This window comes from Anticarsia gemmatalis, chromosome 20, assembly GCF_050436995.1.
Source record: "Anticarsia gemmatalis isolate Benzon Research Colony breed Stoneville strain chromosome 20, ilAntGemm2 primary, whole genome shotgun sequence".
Lineage (NCBI taxonomy): Eukaryota > Metazoa > Arthropoda > Insecta > Lepidoptera > Erebidae > Anticarsia > Anticarsia gemmatalis.
This window is the reverse complement of record NC_134764.1, coordinates 9182442-9201712: the sequence shown is the minus strand read 5'-3', so window position 1 is coordinate 9201712 and position 19271 is coordinate 9182442. Positions and strand designations below refer to the sequence as shown.

At 34.5% G+C, this 19271-nt stretch overlaps 2 protein-coding genes across 2 annotated transcripts; both read left to right on the top strand.

The window, feature by feature from the left end:
- The first annotated feature begins 412 nt into the window (after positions 1-412).
- Positions 413-12331, top strand: LOC142981769 (retinaldehyde-binding protein 1-like). The gene is made up of 7 exons (XM_076127873.1): positions 413-538; positions 1200-1367; positions 3467-3623; positions 8198-8315; positions 8908-9042; positions 9547-9760; positions 10202-12331. Exons 2-7 carry the CDS (start codon positions 1205-1207, stop codon positions 10354-10356), a joined length of 942 nt encoding a protein of 313 aa, XP_075983988.1. The 5' UTR covers positions 413-538; positions 1200-1204; the 3' UTR covers positions 10357-12331.
- A 1871-nt stretch (positions 12332-14202) lies between these two features.
- On the top strand, positions 14203-19133 carry LOC142981899 (uncharacterized). The gene is made up of 6 exons (XM_076128039.1): positions 14203-14365; positions 15113-15269; positions 15760-15880; positions 17824-17958; positions 18272-18485; positions 18972-19133. Exons 1-6 carry the CDS (start codon positions 14203-14205, stop codon positions 19124-19126), a joined length of 945 nt encoding a protein of 314 aa, XP_075984154.1. The 3' UTR covers positions 19127-19133.
- The last annotated feature ends 138 nt before the right edge of the window (positions 19134-19271 follow it).

The window sequence follows — 19271 nt, the reverse complement described above, 5'->3', positions numbered from 1 at the left end:
CCTGTTTGTTTATAACATCCTGACTCGAAACAAATGCTAGTGCTTACACATAATTATACATAATAAGAATAAATATATAAATGTAACCCGTGAATGTCCTACTACAAGGGCCTCCTTCCATAATTAGGGAGGGGTAAGGCCTTGAGTTCACCACGCTGGCCAAGTCTGGGGGACTCCAAGAACACATAAATTTTTATTTAGTTTTGAATCCAGAAAAAATACCATAGCACCAAGCATTTTACCCTAAACATATTATTATTATTATACGTACTCGTAGAATACCTTTCTTTATAAAATATCCATCCAAATGAAGTCGTTTACAAAAGCTAGTATTTTTAGTAAGTATTTAATAATAATTATATTTAAATTTATTGTTTCATCTTGTCATGCGAACATTGATAACTAGGCTATTACGTAATGTACAAACAGAATTTACTTACTAATGATTTTGTTCATTAATGTACCTAAACTACTCATATCAGCAGTATATTTGAGTATTTCATTGTGTACGGATTTCACAATCGGAGCTGGGAATATAGTAAGTACCTATTTATTTTATACTTTTATTATTTAAGTCTTCTTTGTTAGAAATTTTATTAAAGTTAGTGTCAAGGTTGAAATAGTGTTACCTATTACTTTTTGTAAACTAATTATGGAAGTAAAATACGAACGATTTTTTTTCTATTTAAAGATAAAAAATAGTTTAAAATTTTAATTTATTTCAATAATATTAATTCATATTTGCTCGGTAGCAAGACACGTAATTGACATTTTAGATTGTCGTGTATCTCTATCGCTGTGTTAGGAAGCCGTGGGTTCGATTCTCACGAGAAAAATATGCAATCCACGAATAGTCGTAGTATGTTTGTATTATTGTAAGAATATTACCTTCATACTTAAATAAAACAAATTGTCAGTATTTGTAGCAAAGACTTTTACAAACAAACAAACAGTTGACACAAAATATAACTAACACTAAAACCTCTTCAAACCACAACTTTCTAGATAAACAGCAAATCTTCAAAACATATATATAAAGAACATCTAAACATTTTATACCGTTACTAAAGAGTTCTATACGTTCTCTATTAATAGAATTGAGGTACATTTGTATCAAATTGCGAAACCTGTTCCAAGGCCATAAGCTTGGCCTATTCGTCTAATAAAACCGACTCATTTTAATAACATACTTTGTGTAGGCAACATGGAGCGGTTGATAGAGACCCCTCTTTTGAAATTCAACCCTAATACCCTGGAGGAAGTGAGGAAGGAGCTGAATTTACACCAAGCAGGAGTCCTGGATCAGATGATAGCGAATTTTGAAGAATGGATCTCTAAGCAAAATCATTTTACTAGGAAACAGTTCGGTAAGTTTGTTTTTGTGCGTTTTTATTATTATCCTATCGTTTATTCAACAATAAAAAAGGTAAGAGCATGTGATCATTTTAGATATTAATTATGGTGAAGGAAACAGCATCGTGATGAAAATTTGCATGTCTAAAATTTTTTAACACACTTCCTGAGCACATATACAGGGTGTCCCAAAACTCAACGATAATCCGAGACACGATAAAAGGCCAAGTCATACTGGTTCTAGGAAAAATAAAAAAAAAATTCCATATCACTTAGTTTAGCAATAATAGACATTTTTCAAAAAGTTGAAATTCCACCCCCTTGGTCGCATTTTCAAGTCCTGTGATCACCAATGTCACAATTTCGCTGTGTTTTTTTGAATTTCGTGATCTTTATTAAATATGCTATGAATCGTAAAACAAATTAATGCACAAAACATTGTTAATTTAATAAAAAAAGTTAAGTTTTAGTGACTCAACAGAAAATTGACACAGCGTCAGAGGAAATAAGCAAAATTTCTTGCATTTATTTCCTCTGACGCTGTGTCAATTTTTTGGCGAAGTTCTGATAGATTTTGTATTGATTTTGAATAGACTTTTTCTTTTATGCATTCCCAGTAAAAAATGTCTACTGGATTTAGATCGGGGGAACGAGGAGGCCATAAAATTGTACCACTGCGTCCGATCCATTTGCGAGGATACTCTTCGTTCAAATAAAAATAACATTTTTAGCGGCAAAAAAAGTGGCAAGTGTTGCACCATTTTGAAATCTTGATTAAATGCGCCAACTTTTGAAATAACTTGCCAAGGGTAGTGTAGTACATTTTTTTTTCAATATGAAGCGTCAAAGTTAACTAACGATATTTTTGTGAACCATGAGTCACTAAAACTTAACTTTTTTTATTAAATTAACAATGTTTTGTGCATTAATTTGTTTTATGATTCATAGCATATTTAATGAAGATCACGAAATTCAAAAAAACACAGCGAAATTGTGACATTGGTGATCACAGGACTTGAAAATGCGACCAAGGGTGTGGAATTTCAACTTTTTTGAAAAATGTCTATTATTGCTAAACTAAGTAATATGGATTTTTTTTTTTATTTTTCCTAGAACCAGTATGACTTGGCCTTTTATCGTGTCTCGGATTATCGTTGAGTTTTGGGACACCCTGTATAATACATTTCTTGATGCATACCTAATCCTCACTTGAACATCCTGGTGGTCTCTAGGCCTAACTTCTTCCTCGTTGGGGAGGATACCCTTGCTCAGTAGTGGAACAGTAAAGTGTTAATATAATTTCACTCGAAATTTTTTTTTACTTAAAAGATAATCTCACGGCAGTAAATAAATATGGGTATGAAAATACACTTATTTCTTCTTTTTTGACTTGTTCTTATCCCATGATACAAAGGGTTGGGACAATATTTAGTTTTCTTAAAAGCTTGCTATGAAGGGGATTAATTTGCTAATGTTTTATTGTTTTTTCAACTGACGTCAACCTTCCTTATGATGCGATATGGAATTATGTACTTATTTAAATCAAATGTTTACACCTATGATAGTAACATAAACTTTGACTTGAACTCAAACGTGATGTTTTGTTTGTATGTTACGTATGATAATAAAGTTAAAGTTATCTCATCATCAACTAGGGGGCTATTGTGTATCTTAATTGTAAATTTTCGATAGCCAGTATTCTGTTCATTGTTTCTTTTCTAAAGTAATCGTGAGTAGGTAATATGTTGTGGAAAGCTGTAATGTACTGCACAATGGCTATCAAATTTACAAACACTTATGTTAACTAGGATACAATATTGGACAACATTATGGGGCCCAAATTCTGGGGCGACTACAACGCACACAAATACGTCACACAACTATCTATTTCATCTTATTACTCTCCCATTCTTCTTTTTCCAGCAATTCATATAATAATATACCATTGCGTGTATGATTGTTTGGTTTAGCGTAGTTAAAACATTGTTCATCCATATTTAATGCAAATATTTCCTTATCAATAAGTGTAAACTCACTAGTTAAATAAAGTTACATATCTTATCCTACCCTTTTTCAATTACAGACATTTATCATAAATAGCCTTTACTTTCAGGTCGTCATTACCTAGAGACTTCAATAGTTCTAGGCAAAGGATCACTGGAGCGAGCAAAGAAAACATTGGACAAACTGTGTACACTGAAGACGTTACTGCCACAATTCTTTACAAAACATGATGCAAAGAATGAATTAGTCGATTCAACTAGTTTTGCGTAAGTACAGCAGGGAGATTTCAAAAGTCTTGGTTTTTTAGTTCAAGTGTTTTCGAGTAAGAACTCCGGGATAAATAGTAGCCTATGTGTTATTCTGGGTTTTCAGCTACCTATGTACCAAATTTCATCGTAATCGGTTCCGTAGTATTCGCGTGAAAGAGTAACAAACGTCCATACAAACATACTTACATTCACACAAACTTTCGCATTTATAATATTAGTAGGATAGTAGGATGTTTTTCGTAGTATTTATGTGTGCGGGCGGGCGGGCATTCTTAAATGTGAGGCTATAAATATCTTAGCAATATCTACTAATATAGTGTCAGAATATTTATTGCCAAATTGCACTGAATAGAACGCAAATTATAATATTATAAAAACGGGTTATGAGATCAAAGTACACGGAAACCTGATTCACATGTTTATATTGAATTAAGCTAGCATATCTGTCTTTTTGTCTAGATTTAAATTATAATTACAGGACATAATGATGTAGATGCAAATTTCAATTGCGAAACAAAAAAGCTTATTATAATATACATATGGAAGTGAACACAAACATTGCATTATTTTGTTATAACAAGGATGAATTCCATGTAACGTAACAGTTTTTTAATTATGACCGATTACTGAGGTACATTTAACTGTAGTTTATCTTTTCAAATTGTCATGTTTATATTAGCTTAAACGCTATTGAATAGATAACTTACCGCTACATGTACCTCAATAACCGGGAGATAGTCCGTCAGTCAGATAATTAAAACATATGATAAGTCGAAATAAATGCCTTGGCGGATACATCTAATAGATCATTATCTATACTAATATTATAAAGCTGAAGAGTTTGTTTGTTTGAACGCGCTAATCTCAGGAACCACTGGTCCGATTTGAAAAATTCTTTCAGTGTTAGATAGCCCATTTATCGAGGAAGGCTATAGGCTATATATCATCACGCTACGACCGATAGGAGCAGAGTACCAGTAAAGAATGTTACCAGAACGGGGAGCAAAGTTGCGCGGGTCAGCTAGTTAATTATAAACCTTTTAGACATGCACTCTTTCATCAAAATATAATAAAAAAGTGGCTTAGTTTGGCAGAGAGTTTTCAGCTCAATGTATCGCCGTAATTATTTGATTTGATGAATAATATGAACTAACAGTCTACCGGACACACAAAAAGATTAGTCTAAGAAATAGCGTCATTAGACTACAAGTGAACCCAAACAAGGAAAATACACACACATGTTTTTAACTTGCAACTTTTTTCTTTATTAAAAACAAGTAGGTACACAACACAGCAAAAAGTAATCTAGCTAAAATTTAGTTTTTGAATAAATAAATGTAGCTAATTATTTATCAACCTTCAGAATTTTTAATGAAGTAGTTTAGAGGTTTAGCGGTGAATGCCTGATAAATACAAACAAAGAGACTGCTACTTCCGTATTATTAGAATTTAATATAAATTTGCATTGATTTTGTTTGTCATCTGTTTTTGACCATGAAATAAAGAAAAAAAAATCCTATTTAACACAGGTAGAGAGTTAGGTAAATTAGGGTAAAAATGGGGTACGATATTGAAAAATATATGTACAATAAGCCAATGTCCAAACGCGTGCCCTCGACATTGATCATTTATAACCTCCATTTCATATAAATCGGTTCCAAACCATAGAAGAACTATAGAAGCTGAATATAAAGACCTCGGTAGCCCCAGAGAACAGACCCACTGTTTTAAATCTGCTTGTAGAAGAAATAACACTATAATATATTTTAACTACAGGTCACGGTGCACGGATAACCACTGCCCAATCCTGGTCACCGCGCCGCAAGAACCGTAGTGCCACGTATTGTGGGTTCAAATCCCACCCGGGACAAGTCTCTGAGTTTTGAGAATAGTTGTTAATCTATCTATATAAGTATGTATTTAGAAATATATAAGTATGTTTATTAGTTATTTGGTTACCTTGGTAGAGCTTGTACTATAACCCTGCTTAGTTTGGAATCAAATGACCGTGTTTGAGTTGTCTAATGATATTTATATTTATTTACTAGCTGACCCGTGCGGCTCCGCTCGCGTGAATTTCGTACCGTTGCTTATTCGTTTGAGCACGCGAATTGCGAAGCACTCGATACACCTACACATAAAAATGCTAACAACTCTTTTGTCATCTAATGGTTATTTACGAAAGGGACCCGAAGGGCACACAATGTGACACAGGCTCAGGTAGGCCTGATTTCCTGTGGTTACCTTCTTTTCCGCTCTCGTCTGTATCCGTACCAGTTTACAGTGTAAAATATAATACCTTCTTATAGACTAACCATTGCTTACCCGTCTGGATTCAGAATATTATTATAGCTACAGACAGACCTATCTGCGCCGGAGCTCTTCACACGCGTAATAATGTATATGTTACGGTAAATGTGGATAGTGCGGTTATTATGTACAATTACCGGGAACTCTGCATAATTACCAGTGCTCGTGGTAAAGGTTGTAAAAAATTTCGAATTAATCACATTTACCCGTAATTATATAAAATTACCATACCCCCTTAGTAAATGTAGTAAATAATGAAACCAACCATCGAAATCAAATGTTTATTAATATAAAAACAATTCTAGTCTTAATTATAATAGCCTTACTACTGCAACGAAAATACAACGGACCGCTCCCAATCGCTATACGCTAGCAAATGACAGGTCACGACGTGCGTGGCAGCAAGTATCACCCTCCCCGCGCCGGGTCTATCCCACTAGTCCCGTTGAGTTGTCCCGTGACGGGACAACTGGCACTATTTTGTCCCAGTTGTCCCGTGGCGGGACAAGTGACACTGTTTTGGTGCCAGTTGTCCCGTTGCAGAAAAATCACGGGACTAATGGGACAGAAGGAAGGGTCAAAAGAACTGGTTCCATTCAGTTGTTGTGTGACAACAGATACTTGGTACTTTGGTAAGATAGCAGACGTTATACGTTATGTTGTAGTACATTTTTACTTCATTTCTAGTAGATAAGTTGAAATTACATTAAGTACATGTTGAATTGACTTGAGTGTTTGAGCTGCTTCAGGGGCCTGTTAACAATATATTTTTAGTTTCCTTACATTATGTTTTTTCAAGTAGGGAATTTCGAATAAGCATTTTACATTTATGGAATGGAAGGTCATAGATATCACACTAACACTCTCGTCAATTTATTTATAAAGTGAAAAGCCCAAATGGTAAAAAAAAACTTCGTGTGAATTTAAAGTTTACATAGAGTAGCGTACAATTCATCATCTGCTATCTTACCGAAGTACCACGTACCTGTTGTCACACAGCAACTCAATGAAACCAGTTCTTTTGACCCTTCCGTCTGTCCCAATAGTCCCGTGATTTTTCTGCAACGGGACAACTGGCACCAAAACAGTGTCACTTGTCCCGCCACGGGACAACTGGGACAAAATAGTGCCAGTTGTCCCGTCACGGGACAACTCAACGGGACTAGTGAGATAGACCCCCCGCGCCGAATGACAGGTCTAGACGTGCACGTCTGCAAGTATCACACTCCCCTCGCCCGCCCGCGCCGTTAGCATTTTATTTCAAAGCTTAAATCAACATTCACCATGGTCGCGCGGAAGTTTTATATAATTACCGGTAAATGTGGATAATTCACTACATTTACCATGTGCGTAGGTGATTATTCATAATTACCGGTAATTATAGATAATTACCGATTGCTTACATTTACCGTAACATATACTTGCGATGATACGTCCGAAACCGCGTAACCCGTAATTATTTTTTATATATCATCCGTTGTTTATTTTTTAAAACTTGCCACATAGTCTGTTTTATAGCTATCCAATTTATTTCCCTAATGCAACCAATTAATTTCGTTGTGTTTCGAACAACAACGCCATCTGTTAGTTGCGGCGAACAACGACAACAAACGAAATTACTCGATTTGCCATCTAGGATATCCCGACCGCACCGGACCCACGTAAATCAACATTTTTGTGTAATATATCATACAACATTTATGTTTGAAAATCTTATAAATGTATAGCATGGTTCAAGGGTATTTTTTTTTTACAATAAAGCCATTAAAATAAATTAATTAGAAAAAACATGCTTTGTTGCGGACTATAACGCCATCTATTGGTTGGTGCGAACAATAGGTATCGATACGGCGGGCGCTGCGTTAACTTTATGCGAATGTTGTGAAATGGATTGGAAAGCCATCTATGGTCTCTATAGGGAAACGCAGGTTCAAACGATTTTTACATATTTTTTTCAATTTTCTAAAAATCTTTGAAATTTTATGCTATAAAAAGTATCCTAGAAATTGCTCCACTACTTATTCTATGCATATACCAAATTTCAGTGCATTCTATTCGGTAGTTTTTACGTGATAGCGACACATACAGACGGAGGACAGACAGACAGACAGACAGAAAAGAAAATTATAAATTGCAGATTCGGTATCAGTATCCGTTACTAAACATCCCCCATTGGTTTTTTTTTAAATATATTCAATGTACAGAATTGACCTCTCTACAGATTTATTATAAGTATAGATTTGTAAACTTATTTGTTACAGCATACAAGCCACCATGCCAAGATTAACTAAAGATAACTACAGAGTGTATTGTGTAAAACTTGCATCGTCTAATTTTGATTCGACCATGTTGTTTGATTTTCATCGATTCGCTATTTTGGTAAGTTTCTTAGCTTAGACGTTTTGGAGTCTTAAATTGGATCTCTGATCATGATTTATGAATAGGTTTTTTTTTTTGACATTTCGCAATAGTGGCCAAAGTTTATTAACAGTTCTAGTTAATATTAGTAAAGTAAATGCTTCAGTATATTATACGAGCATAATTCTGCTGCCCAACTGTCTCAGTGGCACGGTTGGTGCTGTATTCGATTGCCTTGCAGAGGTCTCGGGTTCGAATCCCGGGTCCAACCAAAAAGTTATTTCTGAGTTTTCTCTACAAAGTAATTCTTAGTGGCTGCCCGAAATTAGGTAGTTGAGGTTCTAAATTATCATGTTCCTAAAAGAGCGTTAGGCGATTCGTTCTGTTTCTCACCAACCGTGCCGTTATCCGTATCACCTATGCTTGTGATGGGATAAAAAGTATATCTGTGTAGTAAGTAAGCTCTTGGATACTGTAAATAAAGTCCTAAACAGTTGGCTATCTTCAATAAAAACCAGCATTCGTAGACAAACGACGCCTAGGAAGGCTTAATAATACAAGTATGTTAGTATAATCTCCCACTTATTTTTAATTTTCTTAATTATATTTTCAGATGTCTGAATACGTGAAGTCTAACGATTATTCCCACGGTTTCGTCTGTGTCCTTGACTGCAGAGACGTCAACATTGTGAACGTCGTCACTAAGATCAATGTATTAGATCTACGTAACAGCATGTCGGTGTTGATGGTAAGTAAAATATTTTAACTTTTACACAATAAATCATCAATGCGAAATTGTAACAAAAATATAGACATTTTAAAAGAGCAAGCCGCCGAGAGTTTCTTGCCGTTTCCTCTCACGAGCAACCAGCTTTCCCGAAACGGACAAAAATACAATATAAAGGATATTTTGAATTTGAATTTAACTAGTTTTAAAATCCATTAAGGTATCACTTGATAAAACAATATCTCTACGTAGCGTAATAGTTCAGATGGGCCATTCGGCGTGATTATGGGTTCACTTACCACACGGTACAAATATTTATGTGACCCAGTAATATATTTTTTGGGTCTGGTTGCACTTACGTGCTCAGACACAGGAACAACTCCTGGTGTCGATTAGTTATAGTTGGGATTTTCAATATAATTAAAACAATATTAACTATACGAAATATATCTCTCTTCATAATTTTTAATCAATCTAATGCACGAAATCGCGATATTTAGTAGCCATCGATATTTAATTTTTCAGGAAGGCTACGGAATGAGAGTAAAAGGCATCCATATAATTTCATCTTCAAAAATGATTGATACCTTCGTGTCTCTTCTGAAACAAGTGATTAGTGCTAAAATAGCAAACAGAATTAATGTCCACGCGACTGTTGAAGCACTACACGAACACGTGCCGAAAGACATATTACCTCAAGAATATGGAGGGAACGAGAAACCGCTGAGAGAAGTCCATGGTATGTTACTCTGATATACCTTCCTTATAGACGTTGAAGTAATTGATATATATGTACCTTCAAACTAAGTAATTAAATAAATATACATATGTATAGTATAGGTTGACCCTCTATACACTGTTGACTAGAATGTTTTCCTGTGTTGGGCCTTGAATCCACAACCTTAATTTGTAAACATCTACTGCATAAATACCTACTAGATTTTGCATTATGTTTCTAACGACCCAGCATTAGAGGCAAATGTTCTATGCCTTGGGTGTATTTAAAAAAATGGTTCTTCGAAACAATATTGACAAATACGTATATTACAATAGCAAACAAGACTAATATAATAAATGTAACCAAGTATTCATGTTTATTTCTATCTCTGCTCGTAATTTCAAATAAAAATATTATTACTATTACCATTAATTACTGCTAACTTTTTTATCAATATTTCAGAAAACTGGCTGAACGTCCTAAGCCAGAAGGAAAACGTGGCGTTCTTCCGCGAAATCTGCAAAGCTGGTACAAATGAAAAGTTCCGACTAACTGCCAATTACAACGACCAAATATTAGGCATGCCTGGATCCTTTAGAACTTTGACTGTAGACTAATATTTATAGCAAACATCGACCCAGCCCGGGATAGTACAATTTTAAAACCATTCATCCCACTCCCGTCCGAATTTAGATCCCATCTACCCCAAAACACCTTCTCCTGACAAACATACACATTAAAAATCAATTTTAAATATTGTTTTCATATGCATACTTTGCGATGAATCAGTTTTATTTATATAGATGAGACTTTGTATCATTAGATTCTTTAGTGGCCAAAAAGCAGGTTCTTGTTATTATAATTAGCGTTTTTGTAGAATAATGCCATCTAGCGGCGATTACCCGAACTACTTGGTACGATTATAAATCGCGATATTTATTTTTATGATTCTTACGTCGGGTAAGGGTTATTAGTCATTTTTATTTCTTGCCCTGTTTTAAGAAATAGCATATAAATAAGTATATATACAGTGACCGGCACTTTGATTCTTGATCTACCAATATCGACTATCAACAACCAGCTAGCTACCGAAAAATGTTTGCATGAAAAATTGATCAACTATTTTGGCAGTACATTTTGAATGTCAAACTCTCGATACTCGACAGTACCGACTGTAGATATTTGCGCTACTAAACGTTCGATCAAGTGTTACTTTGAAAAAAACAGTGTGTCACTTTTTCGTTAATTACGCAGATATTTGGTGTGTATACTATACTTTAAAAGTGAATAGAATAGGGAACATGCAAATACGATATTTATGAAAATTTTATGATTAAAATGTTAAAAAAATATAAAAGAAGGACTACTTCAACATTTTTATTTTAAATTATGTTGATTTTTAACAATAATTACGAATTAAAATTACGTAAAACGAAACGCATTTCAAAACACCAATCAGCGTTCAGTGACGTCACTCCTGCTATGTCAACTTTTGAGAGGTTAACTTTGCGTGTAAAATTGATTATTAGCAGTGAATATTATTTACGTTTTTAATAAAAATGGAAGTTGAGTTTATCAAAGCAGACTCCAGGAATTTACCAAAAGTTAGTGTCGACATGGTAGTAACTTTTTTTGTCGTGAGTCCAGAGTTTTCAAGTGTAGAAATGAAGGGGACTAAATTACTACGGTATGCATGAATCATAGTTGTTAAACTTTTTTTGCATTTTATTCAGCGATTTGTAAACATAGCAGTTTTATTTTAATTTTCGACGTCGTTCTCCAACTGTCAAATTAAAAATATATTATTGAGAAGTTTCGTAAATACTTAGGTACAGTACCAGCAATAATAACAAGTATTCGCAAACTCACGTCAAAGTGGTCTTCACAGCATCGAATAATAGTCTTTGGAGAATAATAGTCATTCCTCTTTGCAGCTTGAAACCACTTTCTTCTCAGTTTTGGGTCAGAAGGTCCAGTCAAAAACAATTTATTTGGAAACTTTGTTGAAGTAGATGGACACATTGGCACAAAACATGAGTCAACACGACTTTTTATCGGAATTTTATGGGTATTATTGTGATCACCTGATGTTGATGGATACTCCATTTTAAATTATTACAAAAAAATAAGTAGAAAGTCGAGAAAATTTGCAATTTATGATAACCGACGAAGGCAAGCACGACCAGTGACAGACAGGAGTGACGTCATCGCGAGTGTAGGTCTGTTTTGGCGCGAAAATTTAAACGATCCGTTTAAAACCGCATTTTTTTACGATAAATTAGATTGTTTTAATTTTTTAATATGGTTATGACCTATTTTACATGGAATTCTTTAAAATGAAATCAAAACTAAAAATATTGCATGTTCCCTATTGTGTTTACTTCATTGAAGTTCCAACTACCTATATTTTATTTGTTATGATATTTTTTATCGTTGACCATTTATGTTACATTTGCAGTGTTAACTAGAAAATTATATTAATAATTAACTATGTGATTAATGTATTGTTTATTTCATTGGAATTATACTGTTATATACTGTTAAGTGTACCAAGTAAAAACGAATTAAGATCTCGTGAGATAAACTTTTTGATGTTTTGTGTTTCATTTTAAATATTTATATTTTACCCTACCCTTACTATTCCTCTTTAAGTTTTGATTTCATAATCTCCAAATAAAATCTTCTTACAACATTATTGCTAAAAGAATACAGTCCGAGGAACCAGTCATTACTCATGTTTGCGTGAGATTAGGTATATAAATACAATAACGGGTCAACTACCCATAACTACGTTTACTTAACATGATATTATTATCGTTTTGGCCTTTATCTTGAACTCATCATAAAAAAAAACGTGTGTTTTCTTACTCAGTATAAATACGTTGGTAAAAGGGCATGATTATATTAAAAAAAATTTAAAGTACTATTTTTATTTTTTGGCCATTGTTGTACAGCTGTTGGGCATAAGTTACTACAGTTTTACTATCAAATCTTAGTGCTATTAATCGTTATCACAAGCAAGCATTGATACCCATTGATTCTCCAATCAATATGGACGAAATCTGAGAGATCTCAAGTTACACGGAATTGCTTCTAAGCCTATCTATGAACGTGCTTAAGATTCAGTTTCCTTGAATACAAGGCTTTCACTGCAACTCCAAGAGATTGAACAGCAATTTTCAATTAATACTGTTTGATCTTGCATGCATCTTGTTACAGTCTTCGTGGTCTAATTCGTAGCCTTTTTTTCAGGCTTTTTGATATAGCAGGTCTGTATTATTTGTCTTATTATTACGGTAAAATAAAGATGTCAAGCCCTCGAAAGGACTTTGACAAAGCTTAACGACTGTTTCCTGGTATACAACACCCGGGACTAATATTTTACGTGCGTTCCAAAGCACGAAGTCGCTCAGTTCGAACTAAGCAGTCTACTTACGCCGACTGTACTAAACGAAGGGCTGGCCTAATTTTGCAATTGTGTGAACGAGTCCTTACCAATAATTCAAAGAAAGCATTTGAAAGAGAATGGCGTTAAATAATTTAATTATTGTCCATGTGCAGTGTCAGGTTTAATGTCAATAATGTTCATGTTTTTATTCAACACGGTGAACCTAATTGAGGTAATCTCGTAAGATGTTATCCAAACGGATATGTTAGGGCAATCAAAGTGCTACACAAAGTAATTGTAGTCACGTTGACAGACTTATATCGTTTAATATCATGCAAAGTGCCATGATAGAAAGTAATACAAGTTGTCGCACACAACTTGGAAAAATAATTATATTTAAAAAACGGTGATGTTATGTCATTTGCAAAGTAAAAGTCCACCTTCGGGCGGCTCGAACTACTTTGACACTAGAATGACCACTAACCATACGATAAAGTAATAAAAAAGTTTGAAATCATTTAAATATCCCCTAATAAAATATTTCTTTACGAATATTTGAGGTTAGGACACAGATTTTATAAAGGCCTTTGGCAAGGGCAATGATTCAAAATTATTGGAACAAAATTTTGGAAAACAAAGGTCCGATTATTAACTATAATTTTGAGGTATTACAAGTGCATAGTTAGTATTTTTTGTATGTCTTATATTATGGTCGGTCATTCTAATTTGGGTGTACCACAGGGCACCAATCTTTGACCTTCCCTTTGATCTGTCAGTGGTAAAGACAAGTCTGCCTATACATTCGGGTGTCACAGCCGTAATTGTATTTGAAACTGACCCTTAATGTAACAAAACCCTGTTTTAGTATAATAACGGTGAATAACCTAATAAAAATAAATGAATAACCTTTGCCAACCTCGTAATAAAAAGAATAAATCATATGAAAGCTTGTTTCAAATGTTTGTAAACAAAATGCAAGACAAAACCAGTTTTTATTACGGTCAGATATAAGTTAAAAAACATATTTTTCAAGCCCTTAGTTTTAACTTGCAAGTGGTTGTGGGCAGTTGTTACTATGGAGAAATTACAGGATGATAGAATGTTGGAATTCAGATCAGATACATTGGAAGCTGTGAGGAGAGACGTCAATTTACACATGCCGGGGAGAATGGATGAAGCGATAGACATTTTGGAGAAATGGGTACAAATGCAACCGCATTTTGTGAAAAAGGATTTTTGTGAGTATTTGATTTCATTCAAGTAGGTTCATGTGGGTAATTGCGAGTACGATAGTTTGTGAATTCAATATCAGAGTGCAATGCTCCTATAAGGAATTATTTTTTATTATACACGTCTCCGATAAGGCATATATCAGGCTTTGAAAAAAGGTCACCATGGATCGTCAGATTTATCTTATATTAATTGAAAAAAGTGTATTATAATATGGGTGTTATTCTGAGGTAATAACAATAAAAGAACAAAAAAATATTTTGCAGATTTCGTTAATTGATAACAATGACCGGACAATGCTATTAAAATTTATGATTTTTTTAAACTTTTAAATTCTACTACAGTTTACAAAGTCAGTTATCGCACACTATTTAACACAAACACGGTAGTAACAATATAAAGCTTCATATTGCTGGTTTTATTCATCAAGAACTTGATAGCATACAGTTCAGTAGTAGGTATATTTTTATAAAGGGCTATATTATTAAAACCAGTTTATAGATTCGTAAGATAAACCGAAAAAGATTGATACCCTAGTTTGAAAGCCATACCTTACTATAACCTTATTGTCAGCAATTTTATCTCGTGGTTCCATTAAGGTAGGATTTTTTATCCCATCAATCCTACGCACAAATTGTCCCGACAGTAACAAACATATATATTTTAAGAAAATCTATTTAGTTTCGTATTTCAAAAGTTATGCGCGTATATTCAATTTATATTAATTTATAATGATGTTTCATAAACGTTTTCAGCTCGAGACTATCTAGAAAGAACTCTTATCACAGCTAAAGGTTTGGTGGAAAGAGCTAAAGAGAGACTTGACAAACTATGTACATTTAGGACCCTGATGCCTGAATTCTTTGCTGTTTCTGACGTGAAGAAAGAGTTTTCGCCGCTACAGTCAATGGTGTAAGTAACATACATAGATATTACATAATATACTGACTGTCATACCTCATGGTGTAGGCTAAACCGTATGAAATACACTTAAGTTTCGCCATTGACAATGTCAATCAATGCCAATATTTATAATAGGGAGCAAGGCACGTAACTAGACGATATTAATAAATGCGAAAATTGGTGGGGATCGATGGAAGTGGAGGAGGGGTGTTACTCTTTCACGAAAAAACTATAAAACGGATTTTAATATTTTTTTTTGCTCTAATGGCTTATTATCTGGATTGACATATTATAGGACACTTTTTGCCCCGGGTAATCCTTTCACACGGAAGAAATCGCGGGCAGACACAAGTCTAACATTAACGCAAGACTAGTAGCACTTTGTCAGACCTGGGTAGCGAACCCGGCACCTCATGATCTGCAGTCACATACAATACCTGACCGCGCTACGAAAGCAGTCAGATTTTTATTATTTAAATTATGTTCAATAATGTTTCAGGTCGACAGCCCATCTCCCGAAACTTACGCCGGAGCATTACAGAGTGTACATGTTCAAAATGGTGTCCGACGTTGACTTCAGTTCATCAATAGTATTCAAGTTGTATAGATATTTAACTATGGTAAGTCTAATAGTAGAATTTTAGGTGAAATGCATGTTCGTGTAACAACTTATACTCCCTAACTGCATATGTGGTGCGCTAGGTAGTGCATCTGACTTTGATCATGATGTCTTAAGTAAAATTCCTTCGTCGGACAAAATTAAATGGGCATTGGTCTTTTCTCATGTATTATAAGGATATATATTAACTGCACGTTTGGCGCAGAGCGGTTTAAGTGGTCACCTCGCCGCAACAACCGTAGCGCCGCGTGTGGTGGGTTCGAATCCCACCCGGGACAAATCTTTGTGTGATGAGCACGAGTATTTGTCCTGAGCCTGGATGTCAATTTATCTATATAAGTATGTATTTAGAAGTATTTAAGTATGTTTATCAGTTATTTGGTTACCATAGTACAAGCTCTGCTTAGTTTGGAATCAAATGACCGTGTGTGAGTTGTCCAATGATATTTATATTATTATTTTATTTATTTTTAAGGATATAATATATATTTATTTTTAAGGATGTATTAGGGAGCGAGCCTAATGCCATTTAATGACCACGTAACCAAACTCTGGACTACTATTGCGAATAATCTAATTAATTAAAATTGGAAAAATACCAATAGCACTAGGTTTGAGCCGGAAATCGAACCCGGGACCTCGTGGTCAGCAGTCGTTAATTACTAAAATGTATAGGTAATACATTAATGGCTGGCTGGTTTGCCATTTGGAATGAAAGTTTGGGCCTTGATTATATTATTATAAACAATTGGGTTTTTTAGTTTGTTTTCCTTTACCTACCTATACCGCAAGGTTATAAATACTTAATTTATAAGAATTATAATAAATCTTAAGTTGGTAAACATCGAGGTGCAAACTGGCTTATTCCCTTCAACGTATGGGTAGGGTTTCAGGTTAATAGTCAACATGTGACAAATAAAAAACAAATAGTCGGTTAATAAAAAAAATTACACATACTAAATAATAAAATAACGTAATCAAAACAGTATCACTCTGTACAAACATTCATTCATATGTACGTATCACTTCGCAATGAATAGAAATGATTACTTACGTGTACGCTGGAGCAACAGCGGCAACGAAGCAAGGCTCGCGAGTTCGGCGCCGGCGCGTCTCGATCCTGTGACGACACTGACACTTCGTGCGGCGAATGCATAACTACCCACTTACGAGTTATTATCACTTAGATGTTGTTTCTAATTAATCATCACCACGTGTTTAATGTGATCGCCATTTTGACGGATACAATTGCTAATAACAAATCTCCCGCCGAACGTATTAGGTACCGTGAAAACAACACAAACACTCACTACCTAATAATGATAAACCATCAACAACACTATGGCGTCCTTATAGCAGTAGGCAAACACTTATTATTGAAATGTTTTTATTACACAAAACAATTACTATTGCCTTCTATTTAATAATACTAAGAAATAAAACAAAACCGAAAATAAGCTTCTTTTGCGTATGGTTAACTAAAATTTTAGTCTTTAGTGCGTGAAATGTACCGGTAAGTGTGTAAGGGCCACAGGTTCGGGCGGCACTGGGCCCCTGGGGTAGATCAAAGTATATCAAACAGAAAGGCAGCGTCGCATGCGCCCGCCCCGTAGCAGAGTTGCTAGGAAATAAAAAAGAGAGGCTTTATTGTCACAGCATTATTTTCATTGATTCGAATATCATATTATTATGAACGAACTTAATGCTATAGTTGATTACGTACAACCTGTGGAAATTTGTTAATAATTCGGTAATTAATAATAATACAAATTTTGTATTTTACATGATTAATGACATCTAGCCCTACCCATGCGTTAAAGGAAATAAGCCATAAGCGGCTAGTTGTATAATAAGTAATTAAGGCACAAATTAACGATGATTAAGGCACTCGCTTGTTTTATTGATGATTGACGTATTGTTATATTCATTTTCTTGTTTTTTCAGTTATGTGAATACTTCAAACGAGTAGAATACTGCAGTGGATTCGTGATTATATTGGATTACAGTGATGCAAATATTTTGAATGTTGTGACCAAAATGAGTCCAATAGAACTTAGGCAAATGATCACTTTGATGACTGTAAGTTATTTAATTACGCATTTTTAGGGTTCCGCACCCAGACGGTAAGAACGGAACGATACGGAGATTTGCTGTCTGTCTATATGTCACCAGGCTGTATCTCGTAAACCGTGATTATTACACAGTCGACATTTTCACAGATGACGTATTTCTGTTGCCGCTATAACACATTGACCATATATTATACAGATCTTGACCCCCTCTTAACTTGACAGTGCATACCTTTTAGAAACGTGTTAAAGAATTTAAGGCTAGATTTAATCACGATATTTTTCTTCGAGACTATTGTCATATTGTCTAATTCATTTTACAGGAAGGTTACGGTTTAAGAATCAAAGGAATTCACGTGGTAACAGAATCTAAGATGATTGATGCAGTACTATCATTGTTGAAGCAAGTGTTCAGTACAAAGCTTGTCAACAGAATTTATTCGCACAAAACTATAGAAGGAGTCAAGGAACTTGTCCCTAAAAGTATACTGCCAATTGATTATGGAGGGAAGGAAAAATCTTTGAAAGAACTTAATAGTAAGTACTTTTTATGATTAAATTAAAATCCGTAATATTTAGCAAAGGTTAACGAACATACATTACATAGGTTAGGTACATACATACATCCATCCTCATAAATTTTCCATTGATAATATTAGCAGGATGTTATGTATCTGTGCTTTGCTAGGTCTATGTAAAAGGCGTACGTGACCTAGCGGGTAGATCGCCATTTGTTAAACGTCAATAATCAAGTATGATTTCTGTAGCTCGATTCTCTACTACTAACGACTACTGACAACCGGCTAGCTATCGAGAATTTTGCACGAAATCAGCGCATCCGGTGTTTCGTCTGACCAAGTGTTTCTTTCCGAATGAGGGAGAAACACAATAACAGAACAGAAATCATTAGATTAAAATATATTTCAATTAGTTAGAAAGTGCTGTTAGCATTTTATAATAAAATACTGACAAAATAGCACCTGCTCCATAAATACTAGCAATAACATTTAAAAACATTTGCAGATGACTGGCTCGAGGCAATCAGCTCGAAGGATTTCCTTGAATACTACACAATGATGAACCGGGCAAAAACAAATGAATCCTGTAGACAAGCGGACCAGTTCAATGAAAACTATCTCGGCATGCCTGGATCTTTTAGAGCTTTGAGTGTAGACTGACAGTAATCGGGACGTGTTGTGACAATTTTATTTGTTAAACAATCATAATTGAAAATGAAATGCTAATTCCCTTCACTGTTTATTTTATTTAATTAAACCATGACGTCGAAGCAGGTCGAGGAAACGTTGGTGTGATGATTTGGAC